General features: G+C 41.6%; 1 protein-coding gene across 2 annotated transcripts in view; it reads left to right on the top strand.

Annotated features, from left to right (window-relative positions):
- Positions 1-26,159, top strand: part of LOC113409629 (A disintegrin and metalloproteinase with thrombospondin motifs 18-like) — a 104,204-nt gene that overhangs the window by 27,155 nt on the left and 50,890 nt on the right. Inside the window, exons 3-7 of one of the 2 annotated variants that reach the window (XM_026663765.1) lie at positions 12,432-12,714; positions 18,182-18,381; positions 19,420-19,503; positions 20,365-20,524; positions 21,561-21,666. In XM_026663765.1, coding sequence (XP_026519550.1) covers positions 12,432-12,714; positions 18,182-18,381; positions 19,420-19,503; positions 20,365-20,524; positions 21,561-21,666 — 833 coding nt within the window. Of the gene's footprint in view, positions 1-12,431; positions 12,719-18,181; positions 18,382-19,419; positions 19,504-20,364; positions 20,525-21,560; positions 21,667-26,159 lie in introns of those variants that run through there. The other variant, XM_026663766.2, reaches the window with a different exon arrangement.

Genomic DNA, 26,159 nt, shown 5'->3' with positions numbered 1-26,159 from the left:
CACACACACAACCTGAATTCATAGTCTGGCCTCCTTGTTATTGGAGCTGGCTGAACTATTCATAGAAAAATAAAATTAGGTGAGTTTAGTTGGATGTGTTTCATTGCATGGAATAATTGCAGAGCAGACCCTGGCCCAGATTCTCTGACAACAGCTAGCAGAGTCCCACTCTGGTGCTACACTGCCCACATCTTGCAGCCTTCAGTAAAGAGGATGTAGCTGAGGAAAAGAACACAAGGCCAAAGCACCCTTGTGCTCTGGCAATCTCAGCTGCAGGAACAGCCCCTTGGTGCCCTTGCAGCTGGTGAAGTTTAAAGCAGCCCTGGATTGAAAGCCCCCTTGTCGTCACAGACAGTGCACTGCCAGAAGCCACCTTTACGTTATATCCAGGGCGATCTAGTATGAGCACCTCTCCTGGTCGCATGTCATGGGGAGAGAGGCAGCCAAGTCACTTCCAGTTTTGGCAAATCTCACAATTTGATCATGAGTCTCATGACATTGGCTGTCTTTCTTAAACCCCCAGCTGCTGGAATCATGTGTTTACTTGAGAATCTGAGCAGTCATTAAAAAACAAACCAAATACTAACAATAATAATTAATAATAATAAACAAGTACATTTCTAGTCCTGGTTGTAGAGAAAAACTTGAAAAAGCCCCAAAGGCTTGGGAACCAGAAGGGAAATATGAAGAACCACTATTTTTTATTTGTAAAACATTTTGTGATTTATAAGTCATGATTCTGCAGAGCCTGACTCCTGATTTTCAGTGTCTGGGGTTGCATTTCTGATGCAGAAACACATTCCTATTTGGAAACATTAAAGCAAGCATCTGATGAATGCTAAATAGGCATTATGTAAAAGTATTTGCAACTAAGGTCTTTAACAGCTGCCAGTAATTCTTTAGCCTAACTTGTTCATTTTCTATTTTATTATTTTCAAATAGTTTTTGTTACTTTTATGTCTATAACAATTATAACAGGATAAAATTCACAAAGAAAATATAACATTCATAGCACACATCACAAAAACCATTAGGATAGATGTATTCCATCCATTTAAGAACAGTCAGCCATACACACCAAAGAAATATAATCCTAATAATACATTTTTGATGCACCTATTCACTGGGGTGGACGGAATAATTCACAGCATATGCTTTATTGTGGGTGAAATTCAGCCCTGTTCAGAGGTCCAGCACAAGACCTACGCCTCATTTAAGTCCTGTTTGGAGGGCTTTAGTGGGACTTAAATGGTGCGCCAGCCCAGTGCTGGAACAGGGGTGAATTTTATGGTCTCTTGGAAGGTGGTGTTCTAATCATCCTGTTAGCACCACCTATAGGCCCTGATCCAGCAAACCACTCAAGCATATCCATAGCTTTAAGCACATGAATAGTCCCAATGATTTACTAATGTACATCCTTAAATGGGCTGCTGGATCAGGGCTTTAGCTAACCTGCATCCTTATGTCTAGTTTTCTTGATGCACCATAAGTAATTAATCAGCTGTAAGACAACACATGACAAATACTGCACTGTCTCCAGGGCTGGCTCCAGGCACCAGCCGACCAAGCACGTGCTTGGGGCGGCACCTTGTAAGGGGTGGCCAATCTTGGGGTGGCGGGGGGTGCTCAGGTTTTTGTTTGTTTTGTTTTGGTGGGGGGGTGTTGTTTTTGGTTCGGCGGGGCGGCGCTCAGGGTTTTGTTGTTGTTTTTGGTTCGGCGGGGCGGCGCTCGGGGTTTTGTTGTTGTTTTGGGTTCGGCGGGGCGGCGCTCGGGGGGGTTGTTTTTGGTTCGGTGGGGCGGCACTGGGTTTTTTGTTTGTTTGTTTTTGGTTCGGCGGGATGGCGCTGGGGGGGTTGTTTTTGGTTCGGTGGGGCGGCACTGGGTTTTTTGTTTGTTTGTTTTTGGTTCGGCGGGATGGCGCTGGGGGGGTTGTTTTTGGTTCGGTGGGGCGGCACTGGGTTTTTTTGTTTGTTTTGTTTGCTTTGTTCTTGGTTCGGCGGGGCGGCGCTGGGGGGGGGGGGGTGGGGGGGGGGGGTTTTTTTTTTTTTTTTTTTGCTTGGGGCGGCAAAAAAGTTAGAGCCGGCCCTGACTGTCTCCTTTCAGATAAAGTAAGTGAAGCATTAGTACATTCATATAATAATCCCACTGCTTCCTGTTTGTTTTGTGATGGGTTTCAGAACTGTCATAATGAATAGAATATCTAGATTTTATCTTGTTGTCACTGGGGCCTTGCTTAAACAGTCCATCCCCAACCACCTATATAACTGTCAAATCTAACTTGGATCTGTTGCTCATAGCTAATTGACTTCTGGATCCATTAGATTAGAACAAGCAAGAGAAACATAGGTTTCAGCGGGCAAGTTTGCTTGTGTTCAGACTGCTGTGTTGGGCCAACTGTGATAGAATCACTAATGATCCATATAATCTAGGATGCAACCCGTCAGACTTTTTCACATTTATAGTACAATTTTTATAATATATATATAATGTCATTTCTAATGTTTAGTCTGCTTGTAAGGCATAAGAGGTGCAGATAGATATGAGCAGGAATCCTAATTTGCATTTGCTGCAAAGCAATAATCTTAGTATTATTTCTAGAATATGTCATCATTACCTTGCAATAAATGTCAGATTAATATATTTAAACACTGTTGAGGCAGTTCAATTACCTTAACCAGAAAAGCAAATTAGACTATTTCAGTATTTGCTACATGTTGATAGAAGCAGGATGGCACAAAGATGTTTTAAACAAGTTCAGTCAACTGCAAAAATACAAAGGCACTATTCAGAGATAACTTTGCCTTTGTTCATATAGGAATAATTAAAGGCAAGCAATTTTGTTACCTTGGTTCAACAATTGCCAAACGTTCAGAATAATACTCGTTTTGTGCAGTTTAACTGAACAGAGTAGTCTTTCATGATGAACTCAGAATGGGGGTTTTAAGGTCCCACTCTCCAGGGACCATTGATTTGGGATAGTAAAATGCTATGTTGTTAAAATATCTTAGCATTTTAAAAATGTAGGCAGCAAGTCAGCGATGTTATGTTTGAAGAGAGAGTTCAGTATTTTTATGATTCATCTGGATTTGAAAGAAAACTTGACTGCAGTCAACTCACAATCCAGAATCGGTGGCCAGTGGCTCTCATTTTAATTTCATGTTAAAAATATTTTAATAAGGCACGTTGGACATTAAGTTAACCTAAATATTCAGAAGGAGGGGGCAGATCCCCCAAGCTACTGGAAATTAGCATAGCTCCACTGAGGTTATTTTCACCAGCTGAGGACCTGGCCCAAGAAAGTATCTTCTGGACTTTTTAATTTCCTAATTCTGGTATCATCATCAACAAATGCTACCCACAGTGCAAAAATCTCAACACTTTGTCTGAGGGATGGGTGAATTTGTTTGCATAACATAAAAACTCGGGCAAAGTTTAGTTAACTTACATTCTTTGTTTCTGTGTTTTTCAATGCCCACATGCCTTAGCATTACCTGGTTTGTCACGGGATCTAAATGGAAATGAAAATTCTGAGCATCACTCGTAGAATCTCTGACCCGAGTAAGACAAGTGTACTCTTGGAAATCTCATGAGAGTCCACTCCTACAAAACCCCGGGCCAGATTTCTTGAATAAATTGGTTTGAATACATTCTGAAAAATGAGGTATGTGGAGAAGTCTGACTTTAGAGGGAGTTCCTGGGTGTTTGGTACTTTTAAAAGTAGCTCACTCATTTAGGAGCCTAAATATGGGTTTGGGAGCCTCACTTTAGTCGGCTATTTTTGAAAATCATGAGTTGTGTCTCTAAAATTTAAATTTGTAACCATGTTTCAAAGCCTACTGAAGTTTATCCTTCACTTCCTTTTCATGTCACTTAATTGCAAAGTTCAGTAGCAATGACCGCTTGTTATCAGCTTTGGTGAGCCACCCCTGCTGCTTTGTTCAGGCTGCTTTGCACTGGCTAAAACATGCTTCACCTAACCTACACTTTCAGCAGTTTAGGTTCCTACTTTCTGCTTTGCCAGATATGCTGCTTTTCATTTTCTTCCACACCCGAATTTGCTGATTTGATTAGGCTAGCTAAAATGTTCATCTGTGGGCCCAGACCTGACAGGTGCTTAGCGCCCCAGCCCTCATAATGCCATGTAAGGATTCCAGATCAGCTTAATCTATTTTTGTACTGTAATTTCATGAATTATTTCTCTTATGTCTGTAGTATCGTTTCAGTCATGCATATTTTATAGACTACCAATTCAGCCCAACCCAAAGCATATAGTAGGCGTGACAGTCAGCTTGATCACAAACTGTCTAAAGAGAGGAGAGTTTGTTACTGGATTGCACACGTGGTGTTGGGCTGCTTTAAAGACCTTTGTGTTAGGATGGAGTGGCCACATGTCTATGAGGGTCAAACCCAGAAGAGGAATGCTGGGTGACTCAGTGGGACTTAGCACCTCCCTGGGGTTTTCTGGGAGTGTGCATGCTGTAGTCATACCTTCATCCTTTAAGGGCTTGATCCAGAATCTGCTGAAGTCAATGGGAGTTTTTCCACTGACTTTAGTGAGCTTTTCAGGCCCCAAATGCATGCATAATGCAGTGCCGTCTTTGCATAGTCTTATTTCCTGGCCAGGGTCCTTCCCCATCTCTGTGAGGGGGATACCACCATCTGTGGCTATAGCTTGAAACAATGGCTCTCCTCCATTTCACATTGTGGCTGACCCCTGCATAGAGGTACAAGTGTTATTTTGCAGAACTCTCCTTCTGTTTGCACACAGTCTAGCATATGGGGTAGGGGACAATGTTGGCCATAAGGCTAGTAAAAGTTGCTGGCAGGTAGCTTTAATTTGTGCAACTGGCTTAGGGTCCTATGGAGCTCCACCATGCCCCCATCCTTCCTCCCTCTTCCAGAGGGCAGACACAGGATCCAGACCTGTCATATCTGAGCCAGCAGGGAGTTCGCCTCTGACACGGGAATTCTCTGATAGGCAGTTGAGGCCCTTTGTGCCTTCTGAGTGTGCCAAAGGGCCAGAAACTGAGTAGAGAATCAGGCCGTAAAACTACAACTTGAGTGACACTAGGATGAAGTGCAGCCAATAGCATTCCCTGAGCTTTCCCTCCAGTCTGAGTGAGAAAGCATGCGAGCATTCTGTGATGTGTCAGTGTCCAGATATTATTATGATGGGAATTCAAGGAATGCATGTACCTTCCCAACTAGATTTCTGCTCATTTTGGATAAGAAAAACTATATTTTTTAGATCATCTTTCCTCTCAGGAGGTTTCCATTGCAGGGAAGTTCTTCATTTATCTTTTCCTTTTGCTGTAAGCACAACAGAAAGTTGTACTTTTAAGTTCAGTCTGTTTCTGTTATGGGCTGTATCTCTTGTTATGGTTAATCTGTGTTTGTCTCGATATTATTTTGTAGCAACTGTATGTTGTGGGAAATAGCACAACAAAAGGCACTGGACTTATGCCCATTGAAGTCAATCGAAGTCTTTAGACTGACTTCAGCTGGCTGTGGATCAAGCCCCAAGTCAACTGCTTTTTGAAATAGTGTGTGCAACATTAAAGAACATTTAATGGGTTCAAAAGCGCTCACACTTAACACTCCCTTAAGAAAGATTCTTCACGCTGATTGCATCCATCCCTATGCAGTGTTAAATTGTTTATTCACTAAGTGCAGTGGTTGCTGTTAATATATCAGGATTTGCTAACAGTTAAAACAAAGTGGTTATAGGCTATTTAATAGTTTCAGATGTGCATGCATAACGTAACATCAAATGAAGTGTTATAGGAAATAATTACTGTTGCTTAGAAAGTTTTTGTACATATATTTTAGTACTCTGGTATAGTCAAGGTGCTCCTGTTATCATGCAAAGAGTAATTGTACTTGACATAAGTCTGTGCTAGGTAGTTTTATTTGTTTAGCAGATAGTGCAGCTGAGATGTTTGATTGTCCTCTGTCCTTAGTTTTGAATTTCACATTGTTTCGTTTTTTACCACATTATCTGTGTCTGGATGATGAATCTGATGCAACTCTTAATGCATATGGATGAGCTGTTGCCTGTAATTTAATTAACACATAATGAAGGTGGCTTTATGGAAATATGAAATCCGTAGCCACAATGCTTTCCTCATGTGGGGAGGGGAACAGACTCCATCTCAAAATCTCAGTTTTTAAATATAGACAAGAAAACAACAGTTCTGAGAAGTCCACTCCAGGACAATGAGTCTTTCAGCTGCCACTGCAGTGCATATCGCTAAGGCCTGGCCTAGACCTAAATATTAGATGACCTAGCTATATCGCTCACCGCTGTGAAAAATTTTGCTCCTATGTCACATAGGATGACCTAACCTCCTCTGTGGATTCAGTTCGGTCAGTGGAAGAATTCTTCTGTCAACTTAGCTACCACCTCTTGGAATGGTGGATTAGCTACAACGATGGAATCCCCCTTCTGTCAATGCAGGAAGTATCTATGGTGCAACAGCTCAGCTGCAGTGCCCTAGCTGTGCTCCTGTAGCACATTCATACCATGGTCCTATGGCATCTGTGAGACGGTGACCATTCTCCATGCCCTCTGATGTCACAGTGGAAGCAGAGGATGTTTGTAACCTACTGGAAGTGTTCCATACCTTGCAAGATCAGACATTAAGGGCGCAGTCCAGCTTCAGTGGGAGTTAATTCAGATTCTAAGCACAGAGAATACAAGATGTCTTGCATGCTATTTCAATGAGATGCAAATCACCCATTCTTGGAGAGAAAACATTTTAGGATGTGATGTTCAAACACATTCAACTTCGGTCTAACCCTTCTACTGAAAACAGTGAAAGTTGTACCAATGACTTTAATAGGAGTGGAGTTAGACCAATGCTGAATGTTTTTGAAAATCCCACTCTTAATCCCTACATAGTAATATAATATGAGAGAAGAAATCCTAAAGCAGATTTGCTTTCTATAATCACCATCTCCAGCTTTCTTTATGAGGCTCCCTTCCTTTTGAGATTTACCAGGAAAATCTTGGACAAATGCCTCAGTGTTATTACCCCAACAATATAAAATTTTATTAAGAAACATCTCAAACTGAAAATTTCTTTAACGGATCAAAGAACTAAGTAAACAATGAATAACAAATAATGTTGCCTTTTTTGTCTCGTAAATTATTTGCAAATAGAAATTATTCAGCAAATTCTTAATCAGTCAATGAATGATTCTTGGTTTTAAGCTTGTTCACAAGCTAATACTGGATGCTTGAAATTTGAGCGGTTTTATTTAAACACTTAGGACAACCTTCCCGCCTTACATATTCCATCCTAAATCCTATAATCTACCTTTCCAAAGGTCTGGGAGAGAAGATAGGCCTTACAGTGTTTCCAAAGGATAGCAAGTTTAGGTTCCGGTGGACCAAGGTGGTAGCAAATTTCATTCAAAGACTTTTTCTGGGCCTTGCCTAGGTAAGCATTTTTCTTCAAACGTCTCAACCGGTGCCACTCCCCTTGTGACAGAAACAGTGAAAGTGTAGATCGTCTGCCGGGGACCGGGGACTTTTAACCACTGTGTTGTTTGGACTTGGTGAAAATGTCGACACTTGTAACACTGCTTCCTCTGGTGGGGCTATGACAGTGGGAAATTTGAAGACAAACTGTAGTGTAGTCATAGCCATGTAGAATGCCCTGCCTCTTCTCGTCTTAAAGGGTTGGATCTAAAACACACAAGTAAATGGAAAGACTTCCCATTGACTTCAGTGAGCTATGGTTAAGCTAAGATTGGGTATGCACTTATATTAATGCTGGTCCTGGCAATACAAAGACCTAGCTTCCATTTATCCATGATAATTTTTACTAATTATACCCACACATCTGCTGAAGTTGCTAATGAGGAGAAATGTACTGGATTTAATTCATGACCTCACTTAAACTTCATAGTTCTTTTGAAAACATTCCAAGCTAATAGAGAGATTGGGCTAGAGTCTCTCCCCTTGTTTCTGTCCCCATTGCACTGCTCTACCAGTGAAGGGTGGCTCTTAATTAGCCATCTGGGAATTATTCTGGCATGGGAGAGTCTCAGATGACAAAGGTAGCCTAGCTGGCTCCCCACCTTATACCTGGCATAGGGGATCATGTCAACAGCGGGCACATCAGGGGAAGGCATCTGTGCTCATTTCTCAACTGGCATATACCCTTTGAGGACCATAACCTACTAACACAAGATTGAGCAGCCCATATGCTACTCTCCTTTACATCAGGTCTGAAGCTAAAGTAGTTGCTGCTTGAGAATCAAGGAGTTGTAACCACATACCTAACTGACCACCTGAAATCCAGTCCAGTTTGTGCATCTCCAAGAAGGAGAGATCGGGGCCAATATTTTGTGAATTATTAGAGATCAGTTAAATATGAATACTGGAAAGTTGCTCACAAATTGTAGAAATGAACCAGCAGCCTATCTTATAAAGACTGATCTGTGCCCCAAGACTGCATGAAACTAGATGTTGTGTCAGAAAAAAGAAAGAGTAGATATTATTCATCTTTCATAACACTTTCCAATTGGAATAATCCTTTCTGATTTACTTTAAAACCCAAAGGGAGTACATCTCATTTGAGGATTCAGCCCTGGTCTCTGCTGGAGAAAAATTTGCAAGGGCTGACTGAATAAGGTTTTTAGGTCACTCACCAGCTAGTTACAGCACATGAAAATCATGCAACAAAATGAATTCAGCACATGGGCCAGAATTCAATTCATCACACATTTCTAGAATTCTCAGTCCACCCTTGTGATGTTAAATATAGAAATTACATTTGGGACTAAAACTTGATGTACATTAGAGATAGTTTCTTACAAGGAAAATGTAGAAAATCCTCTATTCCATATGGTTTCAATCATTTATTAAATGAATCCTGTAGGGGTAATTTCAGACGTGGAAACCTTTAAAATGGAGAAATAAAAAACAGATTTACTATGTTTCTGTTTTCCAATAGAAGGCTGTAAAATCAGTTAGCAGATGCCTAGTTATCAGTGCTGAACAACAGATGATTGCATGGAAGGTCTCTTCTTGCCCGAACTGCATTTGAATTGTGTCAGTTCTAAATATCTGATGACATAAATCATAAGGATTAAAATATCTGTTCTCTCCCCTATGCGGAAGTGCTTTGGCTTGTCCTCTTGTGATCGGACGATTGAAGATTGCCAGTCCATTGAATTGGGCAAGCAAACTAGCTAAATTCTATATGAGAAGTTCCTCAGTCCTGATCTTTCATTGACAGACATGTTATTGCCTCTTCCTTATAATATGTTGAGCAAATATAGGATGAATGTTTGTTCAATGTATGTTGAATTAAGGAAAGAAGAAAAATGTCTATCACAATATGATCTCTGTTTATGTTCACAGCAACTTTTGGGAAGCAGAAGATTCTCACAGTTAGTGTTATAGGGAAGAGTTATTGTTAAAATCCTGGTTGAGTTGTCCATCTATAATAATCGGTAATTGACCACAAAGGGGAAAGCACTTATTTTCCCTTTATTTGGAAAAAGACAGTAATGAATGTCAGAGGGCTGGTGTCTGATTGGTGAGCAATAAGGACCTGTGTAACTAAAATTCCTGATAAATCTGTTTCTTGTGGATATATTTGATATCAGTGATAGCATTAACTTAGTAGCAAACACTACAGTTAAAGCAATGAGGATTTCATTTACAACTCCCTATTTGCTAAAAAATTCTCCTCCTGGAATGAAGCTGTGGAAGTGCAGAAAGGTCCACAAATCCCAAAGAAACCCTGGTGAAATCTGGTATTCGTTGAAGTCCCTCTTCATCCTCAAGTCCTAGCCAGTCTGCACATAGGAGCTCGTGTAAGAAAAAAAAAGTAATTTCAAGATGGGTTAGATGGCGCATATCCAAAATGTGCAATGCTAGGAGCATAGCTCTACCATCTAACATCAGAAAGCATTCTTTGCAAGGAGAGGTGGTATCATGGGCTGAGAGAGCTAATATATCAGAGAGTGGTTGCACTTGCTTCTCTGCACATACTTCTGGAAGCTGTTCATAGAGCTGAGTGGTTCTCAGGGGGATGCCACTTTTGGCAAAAATGCCTCAGTGACCCAAAATAAACTTTGTAAGTAATATTACATATGTACTCATCTAATCAAACTTTTTCTTGCCCCACTTGGCTACACATTAATATTTGCTGCCTCCATCTCTTGGGTTTTTACTTGGTAAAAAAGAGTGTTTATTACAACAGCTTTTACAAAACAAGGGAATGAACAGCACAACTGGTTTATGAGTTGAACGTAAATACTTCCTCATTGCTACTCACATTTCTGATGCTGCCTCTGATCCTGGAAACACTTAAGCATATGTGTAGCTTTATTCATAGTTAATGTACAAAAAATACAGCGTATTTCTCCCCAACCTTATCTCTGCCCTCTAGTCACAATGAAAGGGGAAAACTGTGCTAAACACAAAGTGTGTTGGTAAAAATCATTTTCATCTTCTCTGGGAGCACAGTACTAAAATGACCTAATCATAATCAAACTGTTACTGAGTAGCATTTCTTCAGTGTTAAGATTGTTTAGCTGCTTTGCCTTTCCATTTCCATACCTGAATGTGCTCAGATTTCTTTAAAACATCACTATAAATTGGAATTTCCTGCGCTTGTAGTACTTTGGAATAATTACAAATACCTCTAGAAGTTTTTACTCTTAATTTACTAATATGTACCCTCAGCCTGAACACCATTTTAACATAGAGGGTGGTTTTTTTTTGTTGCCTTGGAAAATACATATATATCGGTATTCATTTTTACTATATGTTGTGTAGCAATCCTGGTTAATATTTAATGTGATGATAGTAGTTTAGTGCTGGTGAAAGGTGATGCACTGACAACCCTGCAGCCTGAAATCTTCTATGTATTCCACAGAAGAAGAACTTTAGGGCTCGGGTTGCCCCAGTAACAGCTTTACAACATTGCCCCACTAATATGTCTACTCTATCTTGAAGGAACAGCCTGAAGGATGGAGAGGGTATTCATTGGCCATACTGCTTTAATCCTGGGTTTCTGTGCTGAGGTTGAAAAAAAGTGCCAATTAGTGGCAGAGACTTTTCATATTTTAGGACAAAATTCTCCTCTCTGATCCACCCTAGTGATTAAACTTCTACCATTAGAGACGAAGATTCTGAGATTCTTTGAGAGCAACTGCAGCATTGTCTTGGATTAGAGTCTTCTGGAACACAAGGAAATTGCTGGGGCATGGAGTTCCATGATTGGTCAGAATGCAGCACAGCAAGTGGAATGGAAGATTAGCCGCTAAGGAAATCTGTTGCTGTCAATTAGAATAGGGGGTTCAAAGATTTAATTTATCTGAATCTGATGTCACAGAGTGTTCTTTCCTATGGGAATCTGTTAATTGTATAGACCTCTTTTAAGAATCCAAATGGAATAATTTGCTTTGACAATGTTCTAAGCTATGCTATTTTTTTAAAAAAAGTAACGCTGTGCTTCATAAAACCATCTGTAGAAGAGCGGACTCACCCCTGCGGCACCTTCTGCTGGTCACTTCTGGGAATTAGCTCTTCCAGCCTCTGGAGCACCCTCTGCAGGCTGGTGATCCACCTGTCCTCTTCTGGCCCCCGTGTCCCTCCAAGGACCTGGTGCCCCTATTACTGGGATGCTGCCCCCTGGCAGTACCCCACAGATCTGGGTCTCCCCTCCCTGGGGAACCCCCACCCACTATCCCTACCTCACCTCAGAATAAGGCCACTGCCAGTCACCAACTAGCCCCCACTCCCTGGGACAGACTGCAGTATAGGCCACTCATCACAGGCAAGGAGGGTTTGGACCTGCTGCCTTGGCCTAGCCCTGGGCTGCCCTCTGCAACCCCAAGTACCCCTTGGCCTTCTACTAGGCCACAGCCTGGGGCTTTCCAGGCTGGAGCTCCCCAGCCCTGCTCCACTCAGGTACTCTGTCTCAAGCTTGCTGCAGCCAGGCCCTTCTCCCTCTGAAAGGCGAGAGAGACTCCTGGCTCCCAGCCTTTTTATACAGGCCAGCTGTGGCCTGATTGGGGCGTGGGCCAGCTGTGGCTACTTCCCCAATCAGCCAGGGTTTTACCTTGCCCAGCCCCAGCCCTCTGCAGGGCTTTTCCAACCCCTCCAGGGCTGGAGCAGGTGTTCACCCCGCTATACCATCTTTGTTCCCTTCTTGTCTATGCAGCACAATCTCATTCTTCCTGGCCCTCTTCTACTGCTGATGATAACCATATATCCAGAAAACCAGCTTGCAAGCCTGACAATGTGCTAAAAGGCTTCTTTTTGTATAAGTGACTCTGCAATTAAGAGAATAGGATCAGCTACTTAGAAGGAACCTAGTGCTCACAAGTGGACATAAATATATTGTTGTCAAACTGCAAAATATAATGTTCGTTTTTTTTAATTTGCCCTTTTTTTTTTTTTTTAGTCAGGTTTGATAAGAATGCAGGAGAACGAATTCCTTATATCTCCATTACCTCAGCACCTAGCACAGGAACACAACTACGCATCACCTGCTGGACATCACCCTCATGTATTATACAAACGGACAGCAGAGGAGAAAGTGCACCGGTACAAAGTAGATTCCAATTCCAATCACTTTTCCCCGGGTCATCACAGAAATCACACACACCACAAGTATCATGATCAGGCGAATGATTACCACCATGGAAGGTTTCAAAAGCAGCATTTTTGTGGACGTCGAAAGAAATGTATGTAAGGAAACTTTCTCTCTTTGTTTGAGATAGTAGTTCTTAGAGACTTGTAGGTGCTTCTTTTAGTGTGGTGTGTAACCACTGCTCTGATGGGGGCTGAGTATTTTAAATAGTGCGGCTAACAGAGGAAATGGCCAAAAGAGAGGGCAGATACAAGGAGCTGGATCATGCATTTAAGTTTATGGCCCTGTCCATCGCTATTATTACAACTCCACCACAAGTCAGTGAGTGACTTTCTTAGGAATGTGCTGCTCAACTTAGAAGATCCCTCGCTCTGGTTTTCTTGAGACTGATTTATCTTTTAATGGGCCATTCCTTTTTTTGCTGGTACTTTAACACCACCTCTTCTGTACAATTATTAGTGCCAACTCCCTGCTCTATTTTCTCTTCATCTGAGATATGTGATTAGTCTGGAAGATGGAGGAAGGGCAGTAGGAATCATTGATTTGGCAAAGGAGGGGGAATAGGTCTTTCACAATCCACCATTTGATAATGAAGTCATCAGCAACTGAGATGATTCAACCAGAACCTCCCAAGTAAATTGTTTAATAAAATTCTGGAGTCACCTCTTAAAAATGTATTGAAACTACATTATCCTACCAAGGTCCATTGTGAGGCCTTCATTAGGCCTTCAACTTGAATAATATTTAGGAGCTCCTCAAGAATCCTATCGCTATACTTCTTATGTTCACTTGATTCTGTTTGAAAGCTGATCTGCCTCTGGTTTGAGTTTCAGAGCCCCAGCAATTGAAAACAGTAACTGAAAGGGTTGCATCAGCTAAAATATGTCCTCCCCAATTCCTACTTGAGTTCGGGGACAACAAGAGGGTTCCTTTTTGAAAGGGAAAATAAAAAGGGTCTGGGGAATGGAAGGAGAGGTACACACAGAAGGGAAGAGAAGAAGAGAAAATGGGAGGAGAAAAGTGAAGGAGGAAGGAGTGAAAGTCTCTGAGCGTTCTCCAGGAAAATACTGATCTGGTTGAGAATTACCCTGTTAAAGATTGAGAAGTCTTTATATTTTCAATCACTTCAAGTTTTTCTTCAATATTGCAGGTCTCTCTGCTACTTTCTTCTTCCTTCCTGCTAAATCTCCCCTAGTCTAAGAAGCCCCAGTACCTAATTTTTGTACAAACCCATGGTCATCCTGTTTCAATCCCCCCCCTTTTTTTACTGCTATACAATGACTAATGTGAATTGCCGACAGCTTTACTTTAGAAAGTGAAGTGAGGAATATTTCATTAGCTCATGGTCTTCTCATTTTCCATGACCATCATGGCATTTTTTTTAAAGGTTGTTCACTGATTACAAAACCCGTATGATATTGATGGCTTTGATAGAGAGAGTTCCAGGCTCTTCCACGTTGGCCATGTTATCTTATATGGTCCCTATTCTTGTAGTACCCTAGCACCTCACAATAGTCAATACATTTATCCTCACAGCACCCAGTTGAGGTAGGAAAGTGCTGTTCTCCTCATTTTACCAGCGGTGCAGAGGGTAGGTGATTGGTCTAAAGTCACAGAAGGTGTCTATAGCAGGGTAGGGAGCTGAACCCAAGCCTCCCAGCCCCTATGCTAAAGTCCTAGTCAGTGGGCCTTTATCCCTTCACGTAAGGGACAGAAAGGACACACAACTCCCTGTACTTTCAAGGGGACAACACAGCAGGAGTAATTTGGACTTGTGGCTAATGCTCTTGCAATTAAAGTTAACAGGATTTTGAAAGTAAAAATGGTACTTTACTGAATCTGTATCCAAACATGGTACTTAAAGAGGAAAGGTGGTGCTGTACGGGGGTTGGTTACACTTTGAAGGTACGTAGTTGCTTATATTGCTGAATAAGTTTCACTGGCCTTTCTCCTGTTTGTTAAAGCAGTGGTTTCTCTACTTTTTCATGTAGCTTGGATATAGCTACGGCTCCCTGCCATTTAGCAATATAGAAAGGGAAGAACGGCCATTGCTACTTAACATCTATTTGCGATCCCAGGTTGAGCACCCCTATGTTAAGTGCACAAAATTAAACTTTCAGTTAGGTTCACATTTGTACTAGTGATTGAATTAAATTTAAGACTTTACAAGCACAATGACTTTAATAATGCTGCGTGCAGGAATAAGGCGGGTTACAGGAATCAGGAACAAGACCTTTATATAAATAACACCTGAAAACTATGTTAAAAGAACATTAAGGCTGCAAAGTCAAACACCCAGAAGTTAGGAAATGCTAGAACAATAGTTGCTCAAACAGCCATAGTCCAGCCCCATTGTGCATATGCATTATGATGCAGTCTTTAATTATATGATCACTTGCTGTTTTTTCCATCAGACCCCTGGCCTCATTCAGTGCACATGATGGACAGTGCTCACTTAATGAGAAGCTATTCAATATTTTGTTTTCTCCTCATTGTTCAATCCAGGGCCCCATGCCTTGTTCACTGTACACTATTCAAACCCTGCTCTGAAGACAGAATTACTAATTTTCTCATGGGTTTTCTATGGTGTTCATTGCTATAGTAGCAAAGTGCTTCACAAATATTAATTAATCCTCACAACAGCCTTATGAAACTGTCCCCATTTTGAAGATGGAGAGCTGAGGTTAAAAAATGTCCACTAATTTTGGTTACCCAAGCTGATGCGCCCATGGCCTGATTTTTCAGAGTACTTGGCACTGTATCAAGCTTTTTATATTCAAAGCGCAACTTCCATTGACTTCAATAGGTGCTCAGCTCCATGGCCTCAAGATAGGCCTATGTAAAATGAGCAACACACAGTTAGTGACCACCTGTGAAAAGTTTGATGTAAGTGACTTTCCCAGTATCACACAGGAACTCTGTGGCAGAGCAGGGACAGGGGACTTCAGAGCAGGGACTGCAAGTCCACAGTTCTCCAGGGCAGCATTCAACAGCCTTAAACACAAGACCTTCCTTTCTCCTCCTACCATCCCCTGCCTCATTCGCTACAGATCTTCCAACTTCTGCAACAAATGAAGCGAGGGGTGCTACATACAACAGCCATCTTCATTGTACATCCCCAGAACAGGTCCATCCAGGGCATTGAATGAGGTAGGGGTCCTGTGGAAAAAAATAGGATGTGATGATACAATTAAAGCCTGTACCATAATACATATGCACAAGGGGACTGAATTAAGGTAGCACAGGCAAAAGGTACGTGACGGGCAGAAGGGCCATATCCCTGCTCCAACCAATGGTGGTGGCGGCTCTAGAGTTTCTCAATGACATGGTTATACAATTTTTTTTATTATAGGCAAAACAATGTATTTTTCCTTTACCACATTCTTGGAAACAGGTGAACCATTTTAGCTGAAACTCTCCAAAACATTTCAGTCTCATGTAGACACCTGGCATGGATAATTTCAGCCCCAAAACAGGGTCTTCTAATGGGATGCACCAGGCAGCCTTAACTGTAGATGGCCTATACAACAGGGTTAATTAATCCCTAATCCAGAATCAATCCATTTTTGCAGTATAGGAAAAGAGATTATTAGTATGGTGCTGCTTGCAGAGGTATATGCTTGAAGACTTAAAGCTTAACCCTTCTAACTTTGTTTAGTATCTATGTTGAGCGTGCAGTTTGTAAGCATGAGAGGAGCCGGTCAGCCATCTTTCAGATATGTCATCACAGGCTAAATAGTTTGGAGCACAAGAGCTGAACAGATCACGTTCCGTAAGTCATATTTGAGAAGAGCTGCTTCTTCTTAATAACTTTTAGTAGTAGTAAAGCAGGTGCAAAGGGGAGGAGAGTCTCGGCAGTGTTGCTGATGAGAGCCACGTACAGTACAGGCAAATATAAAAGAGACTTTTTGTGAATCAAGTGCAAGCCACTTGTACTGCCTCCTAAACATGGAATTGCTCTACGTGGGAAATAAACTATGCATTTCGCTGGTAGGTGATGCATGTCTTTACATGCTTTCAAAAGAGGAAACTTCTCTACATTGTTAACAGGATAATAATTCCTGATTGATATTATAACTAAAACATCTTTCATTCATTCATTTGTAGTTTGAAATATAGTTATGATTAAATGAATTCTCAGACATAAAGCACTAGGGATATTGCATTGCTACAACTCATATCTGCTAAATACCAGCCTATTGATGCCTACAGCTTGTTCACTTAGAATATTAAGGACCAGTCCAGCATTTATTACTATTATTTACTTTTTGTAATATCTGTAGTGCCTGGGAGCCCCAGTCATGGACCTGGACCCCATTGTGCTACTTGCTGTACAAACACAGACCACAGAGACACTCCCTGCCCCCAAGAATTTACAGTCTAAGTAGCAACTAAACAAGTATAACATTCCAAACACCACAAGCCCTGGGAGGCCGTAGATCAAAGCTCCATCTGAGCATAACTTATTCAGCTTTGAGATGGCCTGCCTTAGAAGACTCTTAAATGAAACTGATTTTGGGATTGACAAGTGATGCAAATAAGCTTCCCTACTTACCATCCTGTTTCCCTTGGATTCCTGGTGTCCCCGTGTGACCAAGAAGGAGGTAGATACCAACCTAGCTCTGTTGTTGGAGTAACTGTCAGACACAGTCATAGGCAGGGCTTCTAGACAAAGGTTGTTGTTACATTTTTTAATTACCTGGGGCTCCATCACTCATATCATGTTTCATCCCTTTTGCCATAAAGATTTGCAAGGACAACTGTTGTTATCTAACTAGCATTTTCAAATAGTGACCAGTGGGCTGAATTCTGGTTGCCAGGGGCACATAGGCTTATGCGAGAAAATCCATAAGCAGGAAGAGTATGGAACAAAGATTTTCTGCCCTAATTCAGGCTTCCTCAAAACCCAGAGAGAGGGTTGACTCTGCAGTCCTTCCCTACACAAGTAGAAGGCATGGCAAGCTTTATTTCTCAAGAAGTATGGACCGCATGTTTATCCACATGGCTTCTGATCCAGCAATGGTCATTATTTTTCACTCTCTGAATATCGTGCTCCAAGCAGGAGTAATCCATGTGGAGCTGTTGCCAGTCAAAATACAGGCACACAGGAACTCTGCTTTTGCAGCATATCTAGTTTCTGTACCTATTTGGAGGCTTTTATTAAGGGAGGCAGAATCTGGCCCATACGCTATGTTTGCAGTCAATGCAGCAATGTGCAGGAAGGTGACAAAATGGTCAAACAGGATATAGCTATTCAGGCAGAAATACTAAGTATTTTCCCCTGCAGCACATGAAACTCATTTTACTAGATTATTTCTTTCCTCTGAATTGCTTATTGTATTCATTTTTTTTTCTTAAAGAAGAATGAATCAGATCTTAATTAATAATGTATTAGAAGAACTCACCATCTTACAGGCCATATTAATCAATACCTGGCTCTTGCACAATATTGTAAATTCATTTAGGGCTCTATTCCCCAGGCGCTTTACTATCTAACCAAACTGCTCATAAAAATGACCCGTTTTGAACCCTTTCCAAAACTGTGTTCTGTTTCTCTTTAGACACACCTAAGCCACCCACCGAGGATACATACATCCTATCGGATGAATATGGAAGTTCAGCAAGGTTCAAAAGATCAGCTGTTAAAACCCAGAAAAGTGGAAGGCTGAATGTTGAAACGCTTGTTGTGGCGGATAAAAAAATGTTGGAGAAGCATGGCAAGGACAATGTAACCACATATATCTTAACAGTTATGAACATGGTAAGAGCTGGTGTAACTGAAGTGCCATTGGTTTTGTACTCATCTACAGCTGTGGAAAACCTACAAGACAACCAGGAGCTGGGGCTTTAAGAAAAACACCCAACTTGGTGAGACTTGTGATAAAATCACAAAAGTTGGCAATACTAAAATCTCTGCTTGTTAAATCGATTCCTGCAAGTCCACATGTGCCAGCCTAGAAATCCCACCCTGGTTTTGTGGTGTGGGAGGAGTTGGGATTTATAATTATTCTGAATGGTTTTGTCAATTTTGCTAATGTAATTTCTTTTAGAATTAGTGGGGTTATATATTGCTCCTCGTGTCTTTACTGGCCAGCTTGTAGCTTTACAACCTGCTCTGAATATAAGATCGTACATAGCAGATGGGGGCAGACTGGAGACTTCTATCTCAAAGCATCACAGTTTCTCCCTGACTCCCCACTTCTGCTGGAAGGAGAAGTGGGAGTAAGTAACTTCATCCCTACTTCGGCTGATGAGAAGGTGGGGTGAAGCCAGAGCTCCCCATACTCCTCCCCCCCCACACACTTGTCTGCAGTGGGGAGTAAATAGGCAGGTAGCATGTCTTGAGTCACAATCTAAGCAGGGCCGAGCAGGGTGGTCAAGGGGACTCTACTCCCACTTCCCTGCACGGCTGCCCTAGTGAGCAGAGTGGGTCGGCCAGCTCTCTTCTGCCCTGTCACAAAAGCTTTGCTTTATTTCCCCTCTTTCCTGCTGCTGGAAAGAGGAGTTATTTGTGTGGGCAGACACAAGAGGATTACCTGCTGTGGCTTTGATCCTGCAGAACTAGGGCCTGATCCAAAGCCCATTGAAGGCAATGGGAATTTTTCAATTAATTTCAGGGGGCTTTTTGTCGGACCCTTCGTGCACATTTCTGTTAGATCGAGGTGGGGCTAATCCTGCAATGTGCTGAGTTCCTCTTGACTGTCATTGAAAGTTGGGTCATGATAACTCATTAATTATCTTTAGTCTATTTTTATTACAGATGTATTTATTTATTACCCTCTCCTACATATTCATGCAGGTTTCTAGTCTTTTTAAAGATGGAACAATCGGAAGCGACATAAACATCATTGTTGTGAGCCTTCTTCTTTTGGAACAAGAGCCTGTAAGTGGTGTCATTATTCTTTTGTAGTAGGGTGTATCTGACATTGCATAGCATGGGCTTGTCCATATATTCCCTGTGAACAAAGAAAATTCGACTGAGGGCTTGTCATGACATTATAAACCACAAGATTCAAGGGTGAGATTTTATGACATCACCAGAACCCTTGATGTTACATTTTCCATATTTCACTGCTCCTAGGTTTTTTTAATAATAGAACCAGGAGTTTAATTAACTCCCCCTTTACCCTTCAGTGTTTCTGACTATTACTGTGGAATCCCCAAGTATTTTATAAGGGCTGTTGCCTTCAGTAGTTCTTCATCTAGGACATATTTTTATCAAGAAAACCAAATCAAGAGAAGCAAAGACACTTGTACCTCATGCATATTACCCAGTGAAAACCGAAATGGGCACAAATTCACAAGTGAAATGATTTCCAAAAGGGGAAGCCAAGCCTTGAAATCATTCACATTGAAATTAAAGTTTAAAAGAGTTTATGAATCACCTCTTGCCATTGAAATACTGTGGGGGATTTTCGAAGACACAGTTAGGTGTCCAACTCCTACTGAAAGTCTTTGGGAATTGGGCACCTAATCTCCATCTGAACCTTAGAAAATATCCCTGGGCCTGAGTTTCTTCAGCTTCATTTTCTAATTATGATTGATTGATTGACTTGAAATAGTCATTTCAGGCAGGTGTGTCAAATACATAGTGACATAGGAAATGGAGAGATGACATTTCTTCACATCTGGTCATATAACCAAAGTAATTCCCCTTCCCCCGACCCCAGTTCTTCTTTCTTCAATCACCTTCCTCAGCTGCCGGTAGAAGCATCTTATTTCTGTGTCTATGAAATATCTGTAGGGTGGATTAATGATCAACCATCATGCGGACCAGTCATTAAATAGCTTTTGTCAGTGGCAATCTGCTCTGGTTGGAAAGAATGGAAAGCGTCACGACCATGCCATCTTGCTTACAGGATTTGATATCTGCTCTTGGAAAAATGAACCCTGTGACACTTTAGGTATGGTAAGAAAATATGCTCTGCAAAACTGATGAATGTCAATTGACAGCATCTCGAGTAATAAAAAAAAGAAAATCCCAGTATTGTGGCTAATGAGAATGTTTGAAGATGTGGTAAAGGAATAGTCAAGGTGGAAAGTAAGATGTTAATGAGAGGAAGGATGGTCCAACCATTAGGGAACTAGCCTAGGACTCGGGAGAATCACGTTCAGATCCCTGCCCTGCCACAGATCCCTGCCCTGCCCTTCTTGTGTGACCTTAAGTGTGCCTTTTAGTCTCACTGTGCCCAAGTTCCCCACCTCTAAAATGAGGAGAATTCCCATTTTACAGATAGGAAACTTGGGCACAGAGAGGCTAAATGCACTTCCCTATTTCACAGAGGTGCTAGGAGAATAAACCCATTAAAGACTGTGAAATGCTTTGAGATCTAGTGAAAAGCTCTATATAAGAGTGTTTTAAAAACTTTAAAAAAATAAAAATAAAAATAATCAAATTGCCAGTCTTTTGGCCACAGCCAGAGAGACCTTCAGAAGACATCTTTTAGGATCTCCACTGCATTCAGGGAATTTTCTCCATCACCGATCTCATTTTGCATTTCAAAAATACATCTGGGCCACATGGACCTTCTTTGTTCTCCCTTCAGAAAGGGAGTGACCTTCAGAAAGGAGCTGTCCCCTTTTAAATGGCTTTCTCAGCTGACTTGACTGATGTCAAGTCACCTGTGCTAAAAATGAGCCTGAGTTAAAACTTGTGTAGGCCAGCACCTGCGGAATGAATTCCTTCTGGATTGGGCCCCAGTGTGTGCATATGTAGATGTGTGTATAGGCACATGTGTGCACTTCTCTATACACAACTCCCTTTTTTTTTGTTAAATGTAGCTCTGCCTACAATTCCTGGTGTTCCAAAATGACCATGGACGGAACTTTCCCCACACACCAAAATAAGCATGTACTCACGAAAGCATGTAGTATCCATCACAATGAGATGTATGTATCTTATTTGAAATAACATCTGTTCTGCCTTTCCCCCCCCGCCAGGCTTTGCCCCTATTAGTGGCATGTGCAGTAAATACCGTAGCTGTACCATCAATGAAGATACAGGTCTTGGCTTGGCTTTTACTATTGCCCATGAATCTGGACACAAGTAAGCTATTTTTCTCGTGAGTCCTTCCCCCTATATATATTATAGATAAATAAGTTTATATATATTATAGATGAATCTTTTCTTCCTGTATCTATATTATAGACAAACATATCAATGAATGGAAATTGAATGTCTGCTGCGATTATGAAAAAGCTGATACCCCACTGAAAAATTCTGTAGATCATTTACAGAGGGGGGTCGTGTGGCTAGAACAGGGGACTGTTGGAACTCCTGGATTCTATTCCCATTTTATATGGGTATCCTGTTAGAATACAATAGATGTGTCATATTTTGTAAGCACCATAAGTCTAAATCATGATCATCCACTCAGCTGCCGTGAGTTGAGGAGACCCTACTGTGGCATATCTTGCCTGCGGAACACAAAAAGGGGGATCAATGCCACTTCCATGTCACTGTTCTTACCTCTGTAGGATTCTATGGAATCTCCTCTACTGAGTAAGAATTAGGGCTACCTGGGATGTGAGGGGAGTATCCTAGAGTGGTAAGTGGAGGAACTGATGCCCATGATGCTGTTCTTCCTTCTTGTTGTGGCTATTCTAGTTGATAGCTGTGCCAAAGTGAATCTTGCCTGAAGTACCTGAAGTAACTATACGGCATGAGTATACTCCCCCAGGGAGGGAGATCTTGTCCCGGTGGAGGATTGACTGCCTGGGTCTTGCCAGAGAAGGAAGGGACACAGCAGATAGCAGTGTGGAGGAACAGCCCCTTTGTGTGTGATTGGATTGTCTCTGTCCCAGCAGATCCTGGGATTCATAGGGTTTAGAAGCCATTTCCCTACCATCCTCCTTTGCCTCTTACTCCTCCCCATTTAGGGGATGATTTGGTGGAAGGTAGTCTTTATAGAGGTTCCCAGGCCACTTATCGTCTTGCAGGTATTTCCACTGGACTTTGATTTCTACAGTAGTAATTCTTCCCATTTTTCTAAGATCTGTTTTGTCTTCTGCCACTAACATTAGGTGCCTGTCATTGATCTTCTATTCTCTTAGATGTTGACATAGAGCATCTATTCAGAACTTTTCCTTTGTCAATGACAGTGCTACTGGATTCTGCTGTTCACTTGTTACATGAATCCCTCTGATTCTGCATGACTGAACTGGGGCTATTCAGTTTTCATTGTATAAATATACTCTACAGCATACACCATGACCTAATGTCTACATGAGCGGCCCTTTCACAGGTTTCTGTACATCTGAAGGGAAACAAGGAATTAGGGAATAATCCGTCTCTTAATGAAGTCAGTGGGAGTTTTGCCAGTGATTTCAATGGGACCAAATAAGTAAAATATATAGGGCCTGATTCTTCTCACTTACATCAGCACAACTCTATTGACTTCAGTAGAGTTCCTCCTGCTAGTCACAAATGTGAGAGGAGAATTAGGCCCATGGCTGCTGTTCTAGAATTATTCTTCTCATATCTTAATTCTCTTTCCTTCTTGTTTGTTTTCTTTGTTCTCTTTTAAATAATATATTTGTAGCTGTTAAGTTTTGCTCATCATCTCTACTGCTTTTCTAATCCTTATATTCTTTGGCTTCTCTTTGATTTACTTCTGTATTTCTGCATCCTGACAGGAAGGATGTCTTTCCAAACTAAATAAATATAGCATCCTGGAAAGATTGCCATCTTTACTCTGCAATAACAGGTAGAAAATTTCCCTGCTGTCATTCATCCAAGCTTGTGTTCCTGAAAGAGCTTTGTATGGGAAAAGCGGAATTTGGCAGCAATGGTGCCTGGAAGCAGACCATCCTTAGAAGTATTGCCTGATGATCTTATTAACAATCAGGTAGCAATACTAGGTGGGAAAGTGCATTTGAAACAAATACAAGATTTCATCATATAAATGCAATGGACTTTAATATTAGGCAATATTAAATTAAATATTAATATTACTTCCTTCTGAAAATCAATGTTACTACTAATGTAATCACCATTTAATTAACAGCTCCAAGTACACTCTAAAGATTTGCCTTTGTGAAATGGTGATTCACAGGTATGAAAAACATCTATAAATGAAAAAGTGTATCTAGTTTAGTTTTACTTATGGGGCTCATGGGCATGCATTGCACATAACTTGCAAAGCTGTGCATCATAGGAATGAGTGGCCTATATCACTCTGTGAAATGGGGCTGAATGAGATTATGTAAGAACAGAATGTGATCCTTTACATATGATTGACCAATGCAATGGAATTTCCCTACCCTGTACAGGGAGAATACGCCTGTAGCGGGATTCATCAACTTTAAGGCAGGTTTGTACTGCTAGAGAAGTGCAAAGCACAAATATAGCTGAGGATCTGGCCCTGTAATTCCCAGTTTATAATGGTTTTAAGCAAGAATCTTCATTTATTTTAACATAGGTTTTATATGCAAATTTCCATTATTCAAGACTACTGAAAGCAAAAAAGAAAACAATACCCCGTGGGAACATCTGTAAGTTCTGGTCATTTCAAATATTGCTCACATGACAGACCAGTACGTGTTCATAGGAGTCAGCACAGTCCCTTGTGCATTCAGTGTCTTTTCAAGTCACTTATTATCTGACCCACCCCTCTCCCCCGATCTCGGTCCCATTGAAATCAGGGGAAAGTAGTGACCCAGATCTAGGTCTGAACTTCGTTTTTGCTCCTCTCTCCACAGTGAACCTCCAGACTTGGGGAAAGTTCAGACCTCTGTCCAAAACCTGCTGCTTTTCTAATCCCTAATGATCCCGACTATAAATACTGGATTCATTAAAGCACACAGTGTGTATCTGATAAACTGGTGTGATTATTCTGAAGTTGTTGAGGTTTATTGTGAAAATACTAAACTAAGGATTTCTTACTATGTGTATTATATACTCGGTAGATCACACTGGCTCCTCGAGAATGGCTATTATTGTTATACATTTTTATGGTCTTCTTTAAATAGTTTATGTTTTTACCTGAGCGTTTAATAGCTCTTTGGGGAGTCTATGGTCTATTGTGTCATTGAGCATTAAATCTGTGGATTCTTTGGCTGCAAAGCAAGTGAACTAAATTTTTATTCCACTAACTATTAATAAAATATTTACTCAACTGGGATTTTTTTGTCCATTTGCTGAGTGAACAATATTTCTCAGCAGGGCCAGATCCTCAGTGGGTGGAAGCAGTATGGTGGGCCTACACTGATTTACAGCAGCTGAGCATCTAGTCCTCCCTCCTCCCTCCCCCGCACACACACACAACTGCCAATGCACCAACTGAAGCAGGAGACCATGAAATTTCTATTCAAAACACACTGAAATTCTCAGATGTATAGTATATAAAATAAATAGAAAGTAGAGAAATAGAAAGATCTGAAACTGTTAACTTTTGTGTGGCCATAAATTCCATATTTAGCATTTTAATGGATGTTTTATCATTATTTATATGGGGGTAGTACCTACCCTATTCAAATCAGGACACTATTGTCTAGACATCTGGCAGAACATCTAGTAAGAGACACTCCCTTCACCAAAGAGGTACAGTCTAAACAGACAAGATGTACTATGGGAGGAATGGAAAAGCAGGACAATGAAAGGAGAAGTGAATCGCCCAAGGTCCCAGATCGTGTCAGTGGCAGAGGCACTCTAAGCCTGGGCTCTGACTCAGGTTTGAGCCTAAGCCTCCCTCCCATCCATGCACAAATCAGTCTGACTCAGGTTAGCAAGCACTCAAGGCCTGGGGGGGGACCCTGCTGGGGGGATGAGTCAGAGCCCAAGTTCTACTGTGACTCCGGTCCAAGTCCTGTCATTTTGCAGTATGGATGCATTAGCACAGCCATGAGACCTGAATCCAGCAATTGTAAGCCAAAGTTTACAATGTAGCGTGCACGTGCAAGCAAGTTCCCAGACCCGAGTTTACAATGTAGTGTAGACGTACCTAAATAGAACAGGTCTCCTGACCCCCAGCCCAGTGCTCTATCCACTAGACACACCGCCTCTGTTGCATGCTGGTTCATATTTGACTGTAGTTGAATATGTTTGGTTACCCCCTCAAATTAGAGTGGCAGGATGAAGGTTCTCTATAAATAGACTGTGACGATTCACAGTCTTGTAAGCTGAAAAGAGACATATGGGGTGAAATTCTGGCCCCAGTTAGTGGGAGTTTTGCTATTGAATTCAGTGGGGCCAGTACTGCACCCATGGATTTGTGTTGCAGATTTAACATGTCCACTTGTGAATGAGAGTTCGATGCGCCACTAGCATAACTCAGTCCACATCAGCTGTGTTGCATTTGTTTAGCAATTGCAGTAGGTTCTGCGGTGTGAGGAAAAAAATAATCTCCTCTGAGTAGAGCAGGAGTCGGCAACGTTTGGCACGCGGCTCGCCAGGGTAAGCACCTAGCGGGCCGGGCCAGTTTATTTACCTGCTGACGTGGCAGGTTCGGCCGATTGCGGCCCCCACTGGCCGCGGTTCGCTGTCCCGGGCCAATGGGGGCGGCGGGAAGCCGCGGCCAGCACATCCCTCGCCCGCGCCGC

Source organism: Terrapene carolina, unplaced genomic scaffold (genome assembly GCF_002925995.2).
Source record: "Terrapene carolina triunguis isolate 2854851 unplaced genomic scaffold, T_m_triunguis-2.0 Scaffold33911, whole genome shotgun sequence".
NCBI classification, from domain to species: Eukaryota; Metazoa; Chordata; order Testudines; family Emydidae; genus Terrapene; species Terrapene triunguis.
Note: the sequence above shows the minus strand (reverse complement) of the source record. Positions and strands in the feature narration are given on the sequence as shown.